Source organism: Wyeomyia smithii, chromosome 3 (genome assembly GCF_029784165.1).
Source record: "Wyeomyia smithii strain HCP4-BCI-WySm-NY-G18 chromosome 3, ASM2978416v1, whole genome shotgun sequence".
In the NCBI taxonomy this organism is placed as follows: Eukaryota; Metazoa; Arthropoda; class Insecta; order Diptera; family Culicidae; genus Wyeomyia; species Wyeomyia smithii.
Window position 1 is genome coordinate 44,510,757 of NC_073696.1, and position 21,641 is coordinate 44,532,397.

General features: G+C 38.3%; 1 protein-coding gene across 4 annotated transcripts in view; it reads left to right on the forward strand.

Moving 5' to 3' along the window:
• The window catches only part of LOC129726610 (receptor-type tyrosine-protein phosphatase-like N), a 56,227-nt gene that overhangs the window by 27,314 nt on the left and 7,272 nt on the right, over positions 1-21,641 (forward strand). For all 4 annotated transcript variants that reach the window (XM_055683521.1, XM_055683523.1, XM_055683522.1 and 1 more), the window contains 3 exons: positions 8,851-8,904; positions 9,203-10,568; positions 10,630-10,713. In XM_055683521.1, the coding sequence (XP_055539496.1) occupies positions 8,851-8,904; positions 9,203-10,568; positions 10,630-10,713 (1,504 nt within the window). The remainder of the gene's footprint in view (positions 1-8,850; positions 8,905-9,202; positions 10,569-10,629; positions 10,714-21,641) is intronic.

Here is a 21,641-nt window from a genome sequence, read left to right on the forward strand (position 1 = left end):
CTAATGATTTTTTTTTGCAAAGGGATCTTTGTTATGTTTAAAAATGTGAAATCCAGCTATGAAAAGAAATATATTCCAAAGACTACTTGGACTCACTCACTTTTCTCAGAGATGGTTGACCCAATTTCCACAGAATTAGTGTCAAATGAAAGGTCTAGCTGCCTCATAACACCCTATTGAATTTTGCTGTAATCGGACTGTAACTTCGTCTGTAATGTGTCGAAATGTGAAAATTACGAAACTTTATTATCTTAGAAACTACACAACCGATTTGAACAATATTGATATCAGATGAACGGGCTTGTTAAGGGTTAACTGATGAATTATGATTGAACATTTTTACAAATAATAAGTTTGAATGAGAAAGGCTGAGTCTGGCCGCTAGGTGGATTAATTTAGGTTTTAGAACTGACGCCTAAATAAAGCTGTACAAGATACTTCTCAGGATTTGTTTTTTTTTAGTTCACATCTGTTTGTGAAGATTCTTTGAGCTTCCAACTTATTGATTAAATTATTTTCAACCAACAACAGATTTTAATTAATTCAGTTATTTTAATTAAATCTGTACTGGTTACCAAAAAAATTAATGATACCCTAAATAAAACACATTAAATTTTTGTTTTGAACTGTACACGGGCATCATTCGTTTTACATATGAAACCAGCACCGATCGAAATTTTCGCAAACCCCCGCAGCGATGTGAACTGAGCCTACAGCGGAAAAGCGACGAGCTCGGTTCAGTAAGTGTTGGATCGTGGGCGGTGGGTGGCTGCTAAAAATAGCACCAACGGGGCTGGTACGGTCGGTTCTTGGTGGTATACCGCTTTAAGCTGGTGGGAGGCGCTGGTTCTGGGTGAGAAGCACAAGTACTGTGGTAAATGCACGAATGCTTGCTCTGCCGATGGCTGCTGGCATGTGGGCGGTCAGTACCGTGGCTCACTGAAGTAAACGTGAATATTTACATTCAGTGTAACAAGACCGCATTGGCTAGTAGGGTAGGCGTCTGCTACACTGGAGAACTGAATGCGATGAAGAATGTGAAGAAAAAAAAACATCATATTCTCAAGAGACCTCTTTGTTTAATCTGAAGACGATCAATACTATACGTTCAATTTTTATTATTTTGATGCCTGTTTTTGAAAAAAACCTTCAAGAAAAAAAGAGTCGCTTGCATAATTTAATACAAATTTTATCGCAATCTAATGTTTTATCGCGACTGTCTTTCGTCATTTAATCAGATGATCATGATAGAATTGAATAGCTTTCAGTCAGGTTCAATGATACCATTCACTATATGATGCTCAGAAGGGCCCGAAGACTACCTTCCTAGCTTTCTAGTCAGATAATGGGGAAAAATATTTGCCTAAACCTCCAACAGCGCTCATACCGTTTTCTGAATGTCGTCCATGTTCGATACAAAACTGTTATTTGCGTCGTACAGATTTTATTAGTTTCCGAAGTTGGTTCCAAACGAAGCAACAGTTTCGTCTGTTGACGGAAAGCGTTGTTTTGCTATGCTTCAACTTCATCGGCAGTAATGGCATGCAGGCGCGCTCGGTGTAAGTAAGAATGACGTCTCTGGAATCGATTTTCCGCACAGTGAGCTTTTTGTGGGCCAACAAAACCGTCGCTTTTCGTTAGGAATGCGGTGGACATAACGAAGCTTTGCACAAACAACGGCATAGTGGCAGAAAAGAGCATCGTCTTGTTTGATATTTGAATTGTGTTTTGAGCTCATGTTCGCCCACGCCTCACCATCTCCCTCTCCCCATTTATGGCGCGTATGTGTGATAATGTGTGTATATTTGTGCTGGCATGTAAATGCCATAAGCTATTTTCCTTTACGTGTTCGGAAAACAGCTGTGATGACGTCCAAGAGAAAACTTCTGAACTACGGCCCGTGTGTTGGTGTGTGCTTTTTGCATCTAGTTTTTTCTGCACAATTCTGTGGCATGGAACAATGCGAAATGATGCGATCCCTTGAACATGCAACATCATGTATGCTTCCTCTCTCGACCGGTGTTTTAAATTAACACGGTCATTTTCTGAAATACTGTTTTCTTACAGAATGCGTTACATTTAGTAATTAAAATCTTTCCAAATTTCATCGGTAATTCTCTCTGAAAATGAAATGAAACACTTTAATAGTTTTCTTCACCGGCAAACACTTATTAGTTATCGTGCACAAAATTCCCAATTTTCTATGTAGATTTTACCGTAACAACATTTCTTTTTTCGATACAGATCAAAATAGAAGGTTTTTTCAAGCTTAGTATTGAGCGGCGAATTTACTAGTAAGCACATTACTATTGTAATTTGTCACCTTTCAAGAGTTTGACTTAAATTCCTTTTTTTTTGAATTGCTATCACTAACTAAATCATTGAAAGCATTCGATGATTGTAAACACAAATTCCGCTTTGTGATACCTTGCACACTTTCCTCTTAATTTAATCTTATTGTATAATACACTTGATCATTTTTTTATTGTTTAGTGTGGTTTTGAAGTTAAGCAATTGAAAGAAGTTGTCCGAAATAAGCAATCCATTAATTTAGAGAGTTTTTTAAAATGTTGCTTCAAAAAAGGTAACTGTTCTTATTATGCTTTTCGAAAAATGTGACATAGAGAAATAACCTTTTGGTAAGTTTGAACATGAGTACAAAGTGTTCGTAAAATAAGAAACAAAATGGCTGACTTATCAAACTTCTCGCACTGCCGCTCGTCGCTAACATGGTATTTTGCACCACTTTCGGAAGCGGTTACACAATCTATTGAATAAAACCGATTTTTTAGACATAAATAACTGCAGACAATTCTAAATTCTGTCTAACTTTTTATTGCAGATAAAGCAGCTTTTTGGAGTTCAAAAATACTATCACTAATGTAAAAATGATGAACAGTAAAAAGATTCAAGTTATTCACACGGATTTTTTGTATTAGATTTAAATACATGACTTTTCACAAGTTTATTTTTAAATTTCCTGTCAAAAAAAATTACTAAACTGATAGCAATTGCTATCTGCTGCTGTTTAGTTAAAAGAAAGTGAAGTATAAACTCTATAATTTCCATCTTACGGTGGCGAACCTGCAGGTGGTTAAAAACCGTCCTCATAAAGAAAAATACTCTGTAAGTTTTATAGAGTTTTCAAATTTGAATGCGTTGTCTTACATAACGGGTGACAACAAAAATCTGGAATTTTTTGAGGCTCTTTTACTCCACTACAAACACGCTCAGAGAGACATGACAATATCTATATATGCAAGCTCTATATTCCCTTTTTATGCCAGTATTTTTTGTTTTGTTTATGCATGCTCAGTTCAGTTCAAAATGGCATCCAAACAAGGACACTGCACAACAATTTTTGCAAAAAGTTCATGGTAAACCATTTTGAAAGCGAAAATTTTCCGGTTTCTATTGTGTATGATTTCCTTAAAAATTCAACTATAATCCGAAGGTAGTGGAAAACCGGCCAGAGTAGTGGACAGAAAAGGACTTTTTCGTTTTTTGTTAAATCATGGTTCAATCCTAGTGGTTTGGTTATCAATCAAAATGTATACCAGAGTGAATTTTTGGACAACATTATGATTCCATTTCTTCCAAAACACCATACAGATGAAAAGTATGTATTTTGGCCAAAGAAAAAATTAACACAACGCGTCAAAAAAAACAAAAACGTTTCTGAATATCCACTCGACTCCATTTGTACCCCAAATACGCAACTCAACAAATCCATCTCAGTATCGTTCAATCGAAGATTTCTTTGGGATTTCGTGTTCCTTCAGTGCAAAAATAACTGGAGATCAACGAATTGCTAACAGTTGATTGGCAGAATCGAGAGATGCATTCGAAAAGCGGACTTAAAGGCCGTACAACGCTCTTGTCTCGGCATTATCAGAAAACTTCGTCGGGATTCCGGTAACGGACCTTTCTCAAATGTTCAATATTTTTTGTTAGTTCACAATGAACGTATCTTCATGAGGAATAAATCAGTTTTCTTTAAGTTCTTCCATCTGTTTTTTTTGACAGCTGTAGAAAAAAATTTCAAATTTTTAGTTGTCACCCGTTAGTTACATAGCAAAACTGTGTATTTCCGCTAAATTTTTTTAAATGTTCAGCTTCTTGAGTGTACGACTAGTACGATTCCAAAAAAATCTTTGTAGCAGTGTAAAAAAAATGAAGTAAATCGCTGGAAAATTAGACGGGGACCAAGTCTCAAGGTTCCAGCTAAAGTTATGCATGATGGACTTCTTGGAACAACGCAGTGAAACCTGTACAAGCTCCTTTCCGCGAAGCGATTCGAGCGATTCAAGATCGAGTGATTTAATAAATCGATTCCAAACAAAACAAAATACATGAGAGCTGGCAGAGGCGTAAGAATTCATCGAAATTTGGTACTTAAATTGTAATACTTAGATAGGGGTATCTACGAAGTAATCGACGAATTTGTGTACGTAGGTACTCTTGTAACATGTGACAACGATGTTAACCGCGAAGTGAGGAGACGGATGACAGCCGCAAACAGGACATTTTACGGTTTACGTCTCTAGCTGAGATCCCGTAGCATGCATGTCCACACAAAATATGCGCTCCACAATACACTGATTCTCCCGGTGGCGGTGGTAGGTACTCTGTGGCCATGAGTGTTGGTTGATGAAGGACCCACCGTTGAGCACTTGGAGTTTTTCACGGCAGGATCCTGCGTTCAATTCGCGGCGGCAAACGAGGTGTACTAAGCATACCAACAAAAAGTTGGCGTAGTCACAAGGTTACAAAGTGAGCTGTGAAAACCGGATGGTGACGAGTTCCAATTTTAGTAAAATTAGAGCCAGTCGATGTCAAAGAACGTGGGTTTTTTGTCCGGCTTCCTACTTACACGCAAAACTTTCTCTTGTTACTTTTAAAGCAATAACTAAAAATTCTGCCTATTGTAATAAATTTGTTACTTGAAAAGTAATAATATTCTTCTCCAGTCAAGTAATACACATACTGTCATGTGTTTTGCATATGTTACGAGATCACGAGTATGACTGTTACAACCACACGCAAAATTTTTACTTGTTCCATGAAGCAACGCAATAAACGTTCCCTTTTATAATGATTTCATTACTTAAAAAGTAATATAATTCATCTCCAGTCAATAAACAACACATACTGTCGCATATTTTGCACATGTTACTTGTTTCTTCCATTTCCAATACATCCGGTGTGCGGGTATTTGTTCATCATACACGTTCGGAGTAGAGAGATAATATGACTTTTTTCCGTCATACAACGACAATGCAATGATAATTGCAAAAACTTTTTCTTATGCTTTTTAAAATTACATCACAAGCTGTAAACCACGTCAGGGAAACAACACAAACATATGCTTTCTTGCAAGAGGATGCAAGACATGTTGAAAATACATCGCTTCATGGAAACTCATTTGGACCTGTTTGATTATACAAAACTAGTGCCCATCTATGTAGCAAACCCATATTCACATCTTCAGCAACTCTGGTCACACGGTATTACATATCTTGATTTCAAAGTTCAGAGTGGGGAACTAAACAGTGATGTTTCTTATTAGACATTCGATACGAGGAAGCTACATGAGAGATTCTGCGTATGTATGAATAAAGAAGACTGAAATGAACCAAATCACTGCATCAATACAAATGCAGCGGGTGAAATCTCGCTGCACATGCATTGCGGCTCTTGGTTGTATATTCCACTGCAACAACGCATACAAGCGTGAATCAACGCATACAAAAGGTAATAAAATATTGCTTTGAAGTAATAAAATCTTACCCGTTTGGCAAAAAAATCCTCTCTATGATAAAACTGGCCAGAAGGACACAAGATAGAAACCTCTTCAGGAAATTGTAATCGGTTTAGTAGAAAGGCTGGTATAGTAGAGTAGTTAGCGTAATGGAACGGGTCAAACGTACACACAAACACGGATAAAAAAAAATAAGTATATCACTCACTCTCAATAGTGGTTTTGTTAATAATCTAAGTGCGGCATACAGTACACAACTGGACAAAATCCCAATAGATTAACATATCTGGTCGCAGTTATAAGCCCATACAGAACTTTAGCATACCAACATGCGGATATTATCAAGATAAAAAAGACGACAGGCTACAATGGGCTGGCCACGTAGTACGGATGTCGGAGGAGCGACCAGTGAAGTTCGGAAGAGGCTTGCCCAAGATCGAGTGATGCGAAGACATATCCTGGATTTATCAGTAGGTCGACAACGATCTGTCGCCGTAACAGTAAAATAAATTAATGTATGTTTCGTTTTCTTTAAAAACGGAGCACTAGTAAAAGCTTCTTCGCGGATCACGATTTGGGAACCCCTGCTGCAGACTATCACAATACATGAGTCTTATAGTGAATTTCTTTTTTCCACTTATTATCCGCATTATTAACGTAGAACGACGCAAAGTTTTGTTCATCAAATTTTTCTGTGATATTTATGATTATTTTATTATTATCCAATGGAAATTATTATTTTATTATCCAATGCAGAAATTCTGGAAAAACCAGTCGTGTGCTGATTATTCAAACAATTCCATAATATTTCCACCTTGGCACTCAGCTTAATTTATATATCAGCAAAAAGTTTTTTGTTCTGATATCTAGTTTCTAGCTAGCTTTAAAAGGTGGATTTTTGTTATATTTACAACACAATATCGCACGCTAGCCTAAAGGGCTAATGCGGTTTCGATCGACTAGATTATTAGTTGAGAGAATTCATTATCGATATTGTTTTTGGTACATTTTGCATGTTGTAGGATGAGTACAACGATACACCGTGCCCCAGTGCTGAGTCGAGAAAATTTCCAGCTCGAAAAGATCCTCTACCTGATCGGGAATCGAACCCGACATCACAATCGTGTGGAGGAGCTAGCCGACCGGCATCGCTAACCACAGAACCACGGGGACCACATTTTTTGTTATATTTGGTTCATAGTAATATTTCTATGTTTTTATTCCTCAAATTAAATTAATTTTGTCTTTTAGTGTAAATTGTTTATTAAAAGGATAAAATAACTGCCTACAACTTCGCTGAGAACATTATACCAATCAAACAAACTGTTACGAATTCAAGTTTGTTGACATGTTTAGCCCGAATGCTCCTGTACAAATTTGGACATTTTCTGAGCAATTACTCAGTAAACTCATAGCTAAAGCTACCACAGAATTAAAGTTAAATTCAAACCATTAAAGTACTACACTAGAAAAAAAGTTTGAACACGAATTCGCTTTAACTCAAATTCATGGGAATACCTCCAGCACTTCGAAATTTAAATTGAAACGCTACAAAAAGAAAGCCTCGATTTTATGCCTAAATCATTTCATGCATAGCGCTTCTCTGCATATCACAGAAAACAGACGGACATGGGGACGCCCACTGCTGCCAAGGTGGCGACGCTTTTCTTCCGAGAAAAAGCTGTTGCTCTGACAGAGAGACAAAACATTACGCGCCAGCAGTTTGTTCATGCACCACTCGGAGGCTTTTTATGTGAATTAATGTGGATCTGGAATGATGTTAGCGAAGACGTTTGTTGTTGGTACACATTGTGTTGAATCTATAGTGAGTATAAAATATTCATAATACCAGAGGGTTTTCTGACCTTTTACAACCGCAATGTTGGAATAAGGCAAAACAAAAATCGGCAATATCGACATTTATTTAAATTGTTTTTCGTCGTTGAAAACAGAGTTTCATTTTGATACTTCCCATTCTCACATATTTCTCACATTTTCACATTTTACATCATTATGACAAAATGCAGATCCCCTTTACGCAGAAACCAAAATTCAAAATCCGATTTTGATAAACACTTTCGCTATCATCTCAACATAAACGTTGATTCGAATGACAGCAAAAACGAAACAGGAGAAACAATTAGATTATGTTATTTTTATGAACTAGTATGAAACATAGCTTTTAAAAGTACACGAATCGTGAATATCATGATCAGAAGGAAAAGCCCGAAACGAAATTGGGTTTGTCACCGTACAAAATACCACTTGAATAGCTACTACGACGCAGAGTAAAAGAATTGCAAAATCGAGACTGCCTTTGAGTATGTACTGGGGGAGGGAAGAAAAGAAGGTACATCCGCTCTCAAGGATTACCATTGGAGGCCAAGGATTATTAATAATGCTGTAGTGCAAATAAAATGTCTCCTGTTGAGCACGAATAGGATGCAAATGTCCGAAGTGGACGTGATATTTTTCTTTATATCTAACTCTGGTCGACGAAAATTTTCTCGACACAAACAATATTGCCTTATCATTGCTCTCCTGCTGCTCACTCAATTGAAGTAATAACTTGTTTGTGTCAACTTACAAATAATTCAAATGCGAAAGATTTCCATTTCAATATGACTGACCTAGGACTACGAGCCTCTGTCCCAACTCACGACATCGTGGCTCAGCAGTACGAATCCATACATGCCATTCGACGATTATCAGGCGACCATTGAACAACAAAACACAGATTGGAAATTCCATGCTAGTTTTAAGTTAGACTTAATTTCAGCTCGTAGTCGGCAGCGAGGATAAAAAATTTGCTTTAGTTTTTAAGTCATCAGATATAATTGGCGCCGTTAAACATTAAATTGTATTTGTGCCGTGTCAAATAAATGTTATGTGAAGAAAAAAAAAATGACTGACTAATGTTATCTGATAGAGTTGTTAACGTTTTGAAATACGAAAAACAGGGTATTCAGAAAATTAGAAGTTTAACCTTGTACTTAACAATACATACCTTGATTATTGAAATTTAACATTGTTGGTAATAAAATGAGTCTCGTTTCTGATGCGAACATTTTTTCCCCTTTCTCTTCCAGGCTGTCTGTTCGCGGAGACACTCTGCATTGAACATCTCGAGTGGTGCTATGACGGTAGGTATCAACCGGGCTATTTGTCGTCCCCATGGACATTTGCATTTGCATTCCACGAGCAGAGCCCGATAGAAATTATATTTCCCTTACGTGAATTGCGCGGGCAGCAAAAAATTAATTGGTCATTTCCCGGTGTTGTCATTCACGGTAATATTATTCAATCGTTGGAGCAAACTGAATCCACACGATGAAAAGCAATTAGTATTCGTTTAGTACCTCTGCCTAATAACTTAATACCGCTAAGTAACCCATCTTGCGGTAATAATAATCTGGCTCTTATTTTTTCGCATCGTTACAGATTTCGTATTCGGTAAATGTCTTTCACAGTATGGACTTGAGCCAGAAGAACTGTTTCGAGAACCGCTGGATGAAGATCAATCCCGATTTCTAGCTATAATGCTCGAAGACCTGCAGGGTGCTGGCCTCGGGTGGGAACACCAGTTCACCCAGTGCCGTATGCAGGGGGCACTCTTCGCGATGCGTTCCAATACGGAAATCCCTCGCAACCTTTGCGCCAACCTTGCTCCCGATCCTGAAGTTCTTAGCCCTCAAAGTCCCCTTGCTTTTGTCCGTTTCACTCCCCCCAATGATGAATACGCCGATGAGGTGTATTTTCCTCCCTTGAAAAAGTCTTTATCCCCATCAGCATACTCTGAAAAACGATTCTTCCCATCCGCGTTACATTCCACTAAAAAATCCTCCAAGCTGGAAGTACTTTCGGAACCAATGAATCCGAAACACCGTCACACTCCGATTGTCGAAGACATAGAACCAGTTTCGTACCCGATTATTCCTTCACTAATTGACCAGCAGCAGGAGGAACTTGAGAGAAGCCGTCTTCGCGACTTACGAAATCGAGCTGCATTCCGAAGAATGCTACAACAGCTAGAAGTTGGTAGTGCTGGACCCTATTCATATCCAAGTCCCGATGTTACCGATTACCTGGATGATCAAACTCCCAACGAAATTGAGTCTGCCGACGTCCGACGTAAACAGCAGCTTAACCCGAACGAGAAACGTGACCATTTAATTTTCAAAGATCAGAAGGCTGACATTGATGACGAAAAGGCATTGAAACAGTTGGTACAGAAGCTTACTCCAGTTGATGTTCCTGACTATACCTTCATCAATCCGAAAACTACCTCCTTCCGCGAGTATGCCAACAAGCACCACATACCCAAAATTTCCAGCTTTGCCCCAGAGAACGTTAACGACGACATCCAAGAAAAAGATCTTTCCAATCTGGACAAGTTTTTCATCAATCCTCACCACTCTTTGACGAACAGCGATGAAATTCCAAGCACCTTTCGTGAGGATGCCCAGTACGCTCCATCCGAATCAGGTCTCTATACCGAGGGTGGATTCGTTTACGTTCCCAAAACGGGCACTGCGAAAGGTAAAAATGAAGCGCGCGCCTTACTAGATAACATCCTTGGGTTCACTCGGCACGAGCGACTGGATGTGAAGAAACCGGGACCACCAGCCGCTCCACCGAACGCACTACCGCAGGAAGCCATTCCTAGTGGTAGCAAGGCTGGCCCGGAGGACGACGACAGCGATTCCAAGCGGCCTAAAGCGAAGAAAGAGCTGCACGTTCACACGGATGATAACCATGCGCCGCACTCGGTCGACACCGAGTATGCCCATGTTATACTGAAGAATCCGTAAGCTGACTAGTCGGTAAAGAGGTGGATCTATTGTGTGATTATTCTTTTTCTATTTTAGGATCGATAACTGGAAGGATGGATCGAGAATTGTGACCGCTTTGGCTGAGCTATTGAATATGCAGGGATACTTCACGCATCCAAGGTTAGTAAGTTCTGTGATTTTTGATATTGTTTTGTTAACAAAATAGAAAGAAAATCAGCTTATCGAAGTCGCTACAATAACAGTTTGCCCATATACCAACTGTCAATGTAGCGAATTGGAGTGATTTTTATTCTTCATTTAATAATCGAAAGACAATAATACAAAATTTAAAAAAATCACGTTTTGCTCAGAAAATTACACTCTTTTAGCTGATATAAAAAAAACGAAAACTCGTGAATAGCATAACAACCCAATTGGCACAGATCTTTATATTAGTATGCCAACATTGCTTATACCAAATATTTTTTTTTGTACAGAATAACCGATTTTAAAAAAGTAAGACTTGACAGATGATGGTCATGATCATCTGTCCGATGAATTTTGTTAAGTTGAAACCGATGAATTTTGTTAAGTTGGGCCTGAGCTGTTGTTTAAATTACCTTAGGCCACCGTTAGACGACTGCGTAGGTTATACGTAGCCAAGCAATGGTGATATTATATCAGAGCGCTATTTGTTGATAGCGTATTCTAGTTGAGCAGTTCAGTTCAGTTTTTTATCTAGAATGATTTCAAGGCAGCCTTCAAGAAAGTACAGCCTTTACCTTACTGACGTTTTAAAGGATTGTTTACTGCTGGCGACTTTACTTTACATCCACCCAAGTTAGCTGTTACGAAGCTGTGCAAAGCATATTGGCATCGGATAGGTTCATAAACACGTTGACACTTTGCAACGCCTGCTTGTTCGATATTTTACCAAAAGGATTTCCGTACACCGATCGTTGTAACCCATTTGCTCCTGTTCCGTTCTAAATTTTGTATGTATTATTCCATAATCAGCGTGAAGCGTGACAGCCGTTTTGCGATGATAACATATTTCGGTTTGTCTGTTGGTCGGTGGCTGTTTTTAATTGTTATGTGTTCAAATTTATATCATAATCCGCGAGATTAGGATATATCCTAACACATCCCTGATCAGACTATTAGGCTTTGTAAATATGATAACTTGAGTTTCTCTCAAGTGAACACCATAAATTTGTGAGTGGTCCGAACGGCCTTCCGGTGGTGTCTTCTATCTATCTATCTATCTTCTATCTTTTATTTATATAAAAGAGAAGTTTTGTATGTATGTATGTATGTATGTTCCAGCATAACTCTCGAAGGCCTGAACCGATTTCAACCAAACTTGGCATACGTGTTCTTTATACAAAGGAAATGGTCATAGAAATATTGGATAGGGGGAGGGGTCCGTTTTTGGAACGATTTCTTGACATATTTCTTGCATAATTTGATAACGGTGAGTCCAATCTAGCGTTTTGGATAAAAAATATGTTTGGAAACGTTGCTGTAGTTCAACTATTACCGAATTAAAATTTGGTTAAGAGCATCGATCAAATAAGATAAGAGCTCCTAAAATCCAGCTATTTATTTAAAAAAAAGTTTTGTATGGATGTATGTATGTTCCAGCATAACTCTCGAAGGCCTGAACCGATTTCAACCAAACTCGGCATACGTGTTCTTTGTACAGAGGAAGTGGTCATAGAAATATTGGGAAGAGGAAGGAGCAACCCCCAAAGGAGGAGGTGTCTTAATTGGTCAGAAAATCAAGTTTTTTCATGCATTATAGGAACTTTCTGAATGAATACGATAGTTTTTAGGCCTTGTCTGGAGACCGGACCATGATGCCGAAAAGAGAAAGGGACAGCTGGGTCTTAATTTATAAGAAGGGAGGGGGTCTTAATTTATAAGTCAGCTCTTTTAGTGCCCTATGGGAACTTTTTAAAAAGGTACGAAAAGGTACAAACCTCCAAACATTGGTATTTCCGGAACCAGGATGACCTTTTGAAACCAGAAATAAAAGTCCAACTAAAAATTTTTAAATTCAATATGGCGACTTCCGGTTTCAGAATTTTGTAAAAAAACGAATATACGCTCTGTAATATACATATTTTCGGTATCAAGATGACGCCCAGAATCCAAATACACTAAGGTCGCATTTTACGCGGTTTTTCTTTACGTGGGTTTTTACGCGGATTCCGGAATTTACGCGGTATTTTTTTTTTTGCTCGGAATTTTGTTTATCTTCACTCGGATTGCAAAATTAACGCAGGTTTTTTTTACGCGGATTTCGGAATTTACGCGTTTTTTTTACGCGGATTCCGGAATTTATGCGTTTTTTTTTTCTACGCAGATTCCGGAATTTACGCGGTTTTTTTACGCGGATTCCGGAACCTACGCGTTTTTTTCTACGCGGCACGTATCCCCCGCGTAAAAAGCGACTTTAGTGTATTCATGTCCGGCGCCAATTTTTAAATCGTACATTGCGGATTACATTTTCTGGAATTGTTACTAGAATACAGAAGAAGGCTTGGACGTAATATTGAAACGTTGTTTTGAAATCAATTCCGCGATTTCTGCTTTCTGTCATGCTGTGTAAAACTGAGTTAAATGGATAAATAATTTCAATATCATACCAAACTTCCCGTATCTCCAAATTATTAATTAATTCATGAATACTGATGTTCAACTATAAGGATGATATTAATATTGTTTACACAAAAAAATAAAACAAGAAGACATAGCAAGCAATAATTTTAACTATCAGAGGTGTGCTTAGGCTATTTATTTGAGCTAATTGTAAGTTAATCGATACCGTCGAAGACGCTGATGAGGCAATCCATTTTCCAACGGAACTCATTCGACCCAGCTGGAATGCCTCCGCTTCGATTGTTAAGCAACGAAAAAGGTGGTATATAAGCAAGTTTATAACTAAAATAGAAATATTATTTGAAATGATGGGTTGGAAAAAATATATGGAAATATAGAAAATTATAAATAAAGCAGAAATTTTTACTCGAGCAAGGCCGGGTACATTCAGCTAGTATTAGTATAAATCAGAACCACATCTTGTAACATAGTATTTATCAGATCACAGAAATATATCACTCACTGGGCGTCTGTTTGTTGGTTGGAATCGGTCTAAAATGGGGAAGTTGAGCAGTCTTGTGCTCTAGTGAATTAAACCACACACACTCGCGCCTGACCCCTACAACATTACTAATGTCTGCTAGTTTGAACCGGTACCAAATATAAACAAACCAAATGTGCATCTCTAATCAGCCGACTGAACGGAGAATAAACCGGTAATAGTCCAATAGCGACGAGTATAAAGTACATGTATGATCGCATCACTTATCAAGGTGAATCCTGATCCTAATTACCCTTCCCAACTAACAAAACCTCCTTCCTGTGACCTTTGTGGAGATGCAGAGGTTAACACGGTCTCTAAATAGCAAAGGTCACACCTAACATCCTTTCCCTCTTCCCACCTGATTGCAAGGACGTGGCCGGCGTCGTTATTGATCCTTCAAAGTATTGAGTCACTAAAACTTGTACAATGAGAATCGGTACACTCCCAGCCCCATTCAATTGGTGCAATTTTACTGATTCGGATCAATCACGGAGTGCAACCATTGATGTGTGCAGTCAGTCAAGCTAAGCTAAGTTAAGTTATGTGTTTAAATTTATATCGATTAAAGAGTTGCAGATTGCAGATTCTTGATCATAAAACAAGGTGGCACATCCTATAAACCCAGGTATAAGTAGATTAATGTTTGCGATAAAAAAGGACTTTTTTCGGATGGCCATTAAAGGTAATTATATAAGCCTATTTGCAAAAAAACCTACGCTCTTGCGAGCGGCCTCCTGGCAGTTAACCGGAATATTCGCCATGGCGGACATGCAAACATGCTTGTAGGCATGTTTTAAGCTGTTTCTGTCTTTTATTTATTACTTCCTCCTCAGTTTTCTCGACATAATTGTTGGAGTAGATCTTACGCTTCAGCTTTGCTCGAAAAATTTCGATTAAAACGCAGCTGGAGGACGCTGGGTGGGTTCGCCGACCACTTCGATGTTCAACCGCTCCATCTTTTTCAATGATCGCATAGAGTAGTGAGCCGACGCCAGATCTGGCCAGAACACCGCGTCTTCGCGGTATTTCTTGATGAACGACGCAGCTTCTGGCAGGCACTTCGTATTCTAAATTTCTCCGTTCACGGCGAACAAAGAGCTGCTTTGACATTCCAATCTCGATGATTGTTAGCTACATTAACACCTTCTTGGGGAACTTGGTATGTGAAATGAACTTCACCTCGGTGCTCACTTCCTTCCTGCAGCTCCGAAACCAGTGGAAGGGACTGCCGTTTCCTGACATGTATGTCCATGTTCGCTAGGTACTATTTCACCGACCTCCCGGCCAAGCGCACACAGCGATGAAGCCACTTTTCCCTCGGTCTTGACTCTTCAGCATACTTTGGAGCTTCTTGTCGCTCAGGGTCGTCGGCTGTCCGGAACCGGGTTCTCTTTCGATGCTCTGATTGTTGTCCAATGTTGTAGAAGCCGGAACAGGCGTATTCGGTGTTCGCGAATTGTCGCACGATGTCCATTCTTCGAACGCGCACACTTCTGAACGATGTAGCTTCACTGTTTACGCCATCACAGTTTGAGTTCGACTATAGAACTGTCATTTTTTTTCTTCTGACTCATGGGTTACTACTATTGATGCTGCATGGGTAGTTTCGTCAGTGCCTGTGAAGGTATGAAAACCCGGCATTTTGTCCATTTTTTCTTCCGCAAACGTTACCGTGAATAATGTTGTTTCATCTTCATTTAACCGCCGTGCACAATTATAACTAGAAGTTAGGGTTGCCATCTGACAAGGATATCTTATCCAGAGGCCTATGCCGTTTCCAGAGCTAGTTGAAAATAATTTCACTGGCGGAAATTTGCGTTTACCCGAAAACCCGAAGACTACCTCGCAGGCCTGCAGACATCGGGCGAGACCCGGAGAGGTGGCATACCTTATTGTTCTAAAAATATGTGCTCTTGTGAATAAATAAACAACCGCTTGCAATTGACCCATGTTGATATCGTTTAGCGTTGTAAAAGCATATGTTAGCAATAGGCAACATATGCTTTTACAACGCTAAATGATATCAACATGGGTCAATTGCCAAAAATATGAAAAGAAAAATCAATGACAAATTCGCTGTATCACGATGCATGTACCTAAGTTCAAGTAGTGGAGAAGTAGTTGAATGCGTCCTTCGCAGGTAAATGGTATAATCGAGCGAAAAAATTTAGCAAATGTAGATATGATTCAACATGTATCTTTCAACTCGCATGCGAGTTTTTTATAGTAACGCAACATACATAAGACATACGTAACATTCAGGAAGAAATCTTCCCAAAAAGTTGGTACAAAATGAACTACTTTGAATAAAATCATTGTTTGAGTAGTTTATGAAGGTAGTGTAACTGCGCAGCCCTGCATTTGTCTCGTTCCCACTAAAAAAACACAAAAAGACAGTTCCTTATGAGATTTTCATTGGGGCTTGATAAAATCGAAAAAAAGCAAATTCATTTTGTTCATTATTTGTAGGGTTTGCAACCCCGGGAACGATTTCCCGGGAAATACTTTTTCCCGGGATTCCCGGATCCCGGGAACAGAAATATTGATTCCCGGGATCCCGGGATTCCCAAGTTCCTTGAAAAATTCCGCAAGATTTACTATATTTTTTCATGCAACAGTGCAATAAAACTACATACCTTATCAAACACGAAACTGACGTCGTCAAACTGTATAGCAGCTCTAAAGTGGGCGTTACACAAAGCATATATTTGCTTGAAATGACGGTTAATATTTGTTCGCCTTGCAATTACAAACAATTTGCTTCAATTATTTGTCAAAAATATTTGCAATGTCGCTGAATTTTTTAATCGATAAACTTCTCGGTACCTGTAAATTGATAAAAAATTTGAAGTCCGTAAATCAATGTGACCTTTTTTTAAATAATTTAATAAAACTCAAAGTCAGGGTCTTTGCGGCGATTTCATAGTTAAAATCGTCTCTGCAAAATAATTACGTGGGCATGCTTTAAAACTCACTTTTTGAGTCGTATTGAACTGATTATTCAGTATTCTATTGTTTCCTTCTGGTTTGTCTCAGTCTTTCAAAGAAAACCGGCAAACGGTGGGATAACATTCCAATCAATCAATCCAAATTCTTACACGGAATCCTGAGCAAATATTTACTATGGTGTCATAGGGTAGCATATCGTTGGTTTCGTGCAACACTGGCACAACTCAAAAATCATAGTTTCGAGGAAAACGCGATTGATAGTTGGCGTCGAAAATTTAGTTCTAAATTTTCAACAAAACTTTAAAGTTTAATATTTCCAATTCTCATTCAACGTTTTTGGATCTATTATGCACATTTTATGAGCACGTTGCACAAGATTTGTATTACAAGAAGTGCCTGCTCATAACTGTAGGTTTTTTGTGAGTTTTGAAACGGGGTTTCGTGGAAGAAAAATTTACAGTATCAGGCATCGTTTGTCTATCAAGAATTCAAAAATGCAAAATTTTGAGTTCCAAGTTGCACGAAACCGACGATATATATTAATTCTAAGAAATATTTTGCCCAAAAAGGCCGCACATTTTTCATTCCCGGTTCCCGGGAATTCCCGGGAAATGAGATTTTTTATTCCCGTTTCCCGGGAAATCAATTCTCGGGAATATTGCAAACCCTTATTATTTGTCGAGCAGCTTGACAGGACGGGGTATGGAGTACTATGGAGTAACGTGTACCAGAAAAATCACAGGAGGGTTGTGTGCAAAGCCACGACCTCAAGGTTGAAGAAGAATACTTTTACAAGAAAGATAACCCGGCTGCTTGCGTGTCAATCATTTTTCCTAGCAAATAAATGTTAACCGCACATTGGCAGTATTGAAAATTCTGTGCAAATGTAGTTGAAGTACTACTCAATTTCAGTTTGCACATATAATTACGACCTCACTGAACAGGAAAAGAACAAACTCTTCGCGGCGCAAACAAGTTTCAACAGTCAGAGTATATCGTCAGTCGAATTCAATACTGGCACAACTCAAAATTTTGCAGTTTTGAGTTATTGATGGCACACGATGTCAAATACCATAAAGTTTCATCTCACAAAGACCCGTTTCAAAATTCACAATAATTCCAGAAATATAAGTAGATGTGCCTTTATTGCACGAATCTAAAATATCTCTTAAAAGACAGAAAAATGAGGTTACAATTCTTATAACTTGCTTATTACATACACCTGATAGAACCAAACAAGTTCATTAAAAACGAGAAGTCTTAAAATTGGAATTCTCCACGAAAATAAAAAAAAAATTTGTCGCTAATTTTCAAACGCGTTTTTCTTGAAACTATAAATTTTGAGTTGTGCCAGTATTGAATTCAACTGACGATATGCACATGTGAATTCAAATTAAGATAATAAACTTTTGGTTAAAGCTCAGAACGAAAAAATATTAAATCTTCAATTCATTTGTTTGGTTGTCCTAAAAAAACAGTTTGTTGTTGAATTTAAAATCGGATATGACGCTGATTGCATCTCTGTGTTACGCCGATAGCGAGAGTTATGGTGAACTTGCGTATGACGAAGGCATCGTATCACCTGTTTTATTGAATGTGAGAAAGAGGAATGTTGTGAAATTTTGTAAACATTTAACTCAAACAATATTACCAAATCATTACCTACGGCAAGTTTCTCGCCCCATCGCTCGCGTTCGCGTTCACCATGGCAGAGGCCTAACTGTCTTTGTGAATGCGTTCTAACAGGGCAGTTTGTTATTCAAAGTCGGTTATGCTGATCGCAACCTTTGAGCTGCCCTTACAGTGTGGGGTTTAATAAATAAAGTAAGAATTAGGCAACTACAACAGAATTTTGTTGTATTCCGCACAGAATGTCTGCTTGTGTTGATGCCAGAAAATTATAAACCTTCAATTAATTGTTTATTTGCCTTGAAAAAGGCATTTTGCGGTTCAAAATCGGCTGCTGATCGCAACCTTTGGGCTGCTCTAACAGTGGAGGAATTAAGATACAGGGACTACATGCACTGTGGAAGCTATTTCACATTCAGTAAATTAGACGGGTGCGACAGATTTAAATTGCTAGGATCCAACACAAAATGCTTGCTAGCGTTGCCAAAAATTATTAACTTTCAATGACTTGTTTATTTACCTTAAAAAGGCATTTTGATTTTCAAAATTGGATTTTCTGATGGCAATCTTCATGCTGCCCCAACACGGGGGGAATAATGGCAGTCTGGCGACACACGCTGAGAAGAACCGCGCTGCTCCTGGTACGTGGTGACCAACCACAGGGCTAGTGCTGCTGCTAAGGAAGGACGACTGCTGTTGTCGCTGTCTAGAACTATTATGAGCAGCTTCGGCTAAAACAGGCTCTTTACAAATATCTTAAATACCAATATAGTTCCCTTACGTGAAATTATGAAAACAAATTGAAAATGACAGAAGCGTTAGTCACCTTTTCGACCACTAGGTGCGCCACTTCTGATTTTGTTCTACACGACATGCGAAAAAGAGTAACTTTTAACAATAATATTACCCTAATGGGTACACTGAAAAAAATGCACATTTTATTCTGGAGTGGACTCGGCCGAATATTTTATAATAATAAAGTTCGCCTATGTATGAGGCAATCCATGGGTGGTGTTCCACGGTTTGTACGTTTGTCGACCTCCGACAATATTTTGAATTGTAAAATGGCGACTTCCGGTGTCTGGAAAACTGCCGAAAATGACCAAATACCACCTAATATGAGTGTTTTTTAACTAGAATGACGCTCAGAGGCCAGAAATTGTCTCCAAATGCCAGTTGGAAATACAAGATGGTGACTTCCGGTTTCTGAAAAACAGCGGCAAATGACCAAATATGGGTATTTCCGCGATTGTTATGATGCACTGAAGCCACAAATCGACCTCAGACAACATTTTGAATTGTGAGATGGCGACTTCCAGTGACTGGAAAAGAGACGAAAATGACCAAATACCACCTAATATGGATGTTTCTTTAACCAGAATGACGCTCAGAGGCCAGAAATTGTCTCTGAATACCATTTTGAAATCCAAGATGGCGATTTCCGGTTTCTAAGAAACAGTGAGATATGACCAAATACCACCCAATATGGGTATTTCTGAAATCGTGATGATGCACTGAAACCACAAATGACCTCAGACAACATTTTGAATTGTAAAATGGCGACTTTTGGTGAATGGAAAACTGCCGAAAATGACCGAAAAACAACCAAATATGGGTGTTTCTTTGCCCAGAATGATGCTCAGAGGCCAGAAATTGTCTCCAAATGCCATTTTGAAATCCAATATGGCGACTTCCGGTTCCTAAACAACAGTGGCAGAAAACCAAATAACACTCATTATGGGTATTTCCGGGATTGTTATGATGCACTGAAACTACAAATCGACCTCAGACAACATTATGAATTGTAAGCTGACGACCTCCGGTGAATGGGAAACTGCCGAAAATGACCAAATACCACCCAATATGGGTATTTCTACAACCGGCCGATTTCCATCCAATGTGAGATGCTTCGATACCAGAATGATACGCAGGAGCAAGAATCGACCACAGACACCATTTTGAATTCTAAGATGGTGACTCCCGGTTTCTGGAAAACAGCCGAAAATGACTAAATAACACCTATTATTGGTGTTTCTTAAACCAGAATGACGCTCAGGGGCTAGAAATTGTCTCCAAATGCCATTTTAAAATCCAGGGTGACTTCCGGTTTCTGGAAAATAGCCTAAAGTGACCAAATACCACCCAATATGAGTGTTTCTTTAACCAGAATGATGCATGGAGCTAAAAATTTACCTCAGACACCATTTTGAATTGTAAGATGGCAACTTCTGGAAAACAGCCGAATACTACGACCAATAATTTCAAACGATATAAATAAATCGCAAGAAATCAATGAATTTGGAATGTTGAAAATTATTAAATTAAACACAAAAATAGGCGGGACGAAGTTTGTCGGGTCAGCTAGTAAATACATAAATATGCTGGCTAAAGCAAAGCTGCAAGTGCTTAATACGAAGATTAGAACTCGAAAGCAAAAAATTCGGATGGATAAAAAAAAACAAAAAAAAACTTTCAAAGCGAAGAAAACTAAACATTAAATAATAGTTTTTGCATGACAGTTGTTATCACTAATTATGTTTGTTTTGTTGAACATCTTTTATATATAATATAATAAAGCTTTTAAACCAATTACAACATTATATGTATCCATACTTAAATTGTTAAATTGATAGAACATTCAAGTGTTATCTAAGCTAAAAGTTGCACAACAACCATATACGACTTTTGACAACCATTGTGCGGTTTCTCCTTTTATGTTCTCCACGAGTAATTGAAATCTTCATTTAATTGTACACTTCGTGGCCTGATCATTGAGCTTGAGCTTGACGGCCGCACATTTCGTAGTTGCTTCCCGTGATGGATCTGAGCTAGTGAAGTTACACAGGGAACCACGTATATAGCAACTTGGGATTAGTTTACCATTTACACTTGATGGCCTGATTATTTGAATATTTCTTCTTAGTGTCTCGATAAGCTACATCACATTATATTATCAATATCTAACTTCCGGAATGGCGTTCGTTTTACATACCAACATTATACGCACGAAATCTGCAACATTTTTTTCTGTGAAAGTATGAAATTGAGTCAACTAAATCTAAAATTGAGTAGATTAAGTTTCGTGTGTGAAAATGTCGGTCACACGCTCACAGAAATTCAACAACAATGCACAGTGGTGCAGTAAGGCAATGAAGGCGGACATGAGTTTTTCGATGCGATTTTGTGGTTTTAGAGTAAAATTTTTTCTAAGAACTTGTTTCTTATATTTAGTCTATTTCCTGAAATCGACTAAATGAAAATACTAACTTTTTTATTTGCAGAAATAAATGTATACATTCATCGACACAGTTGTAGATCAAGTAATTTTAAGCAAATTTCGGTATTTCTTCGCAATATTTATACAATATTTGTTCTTTCATAT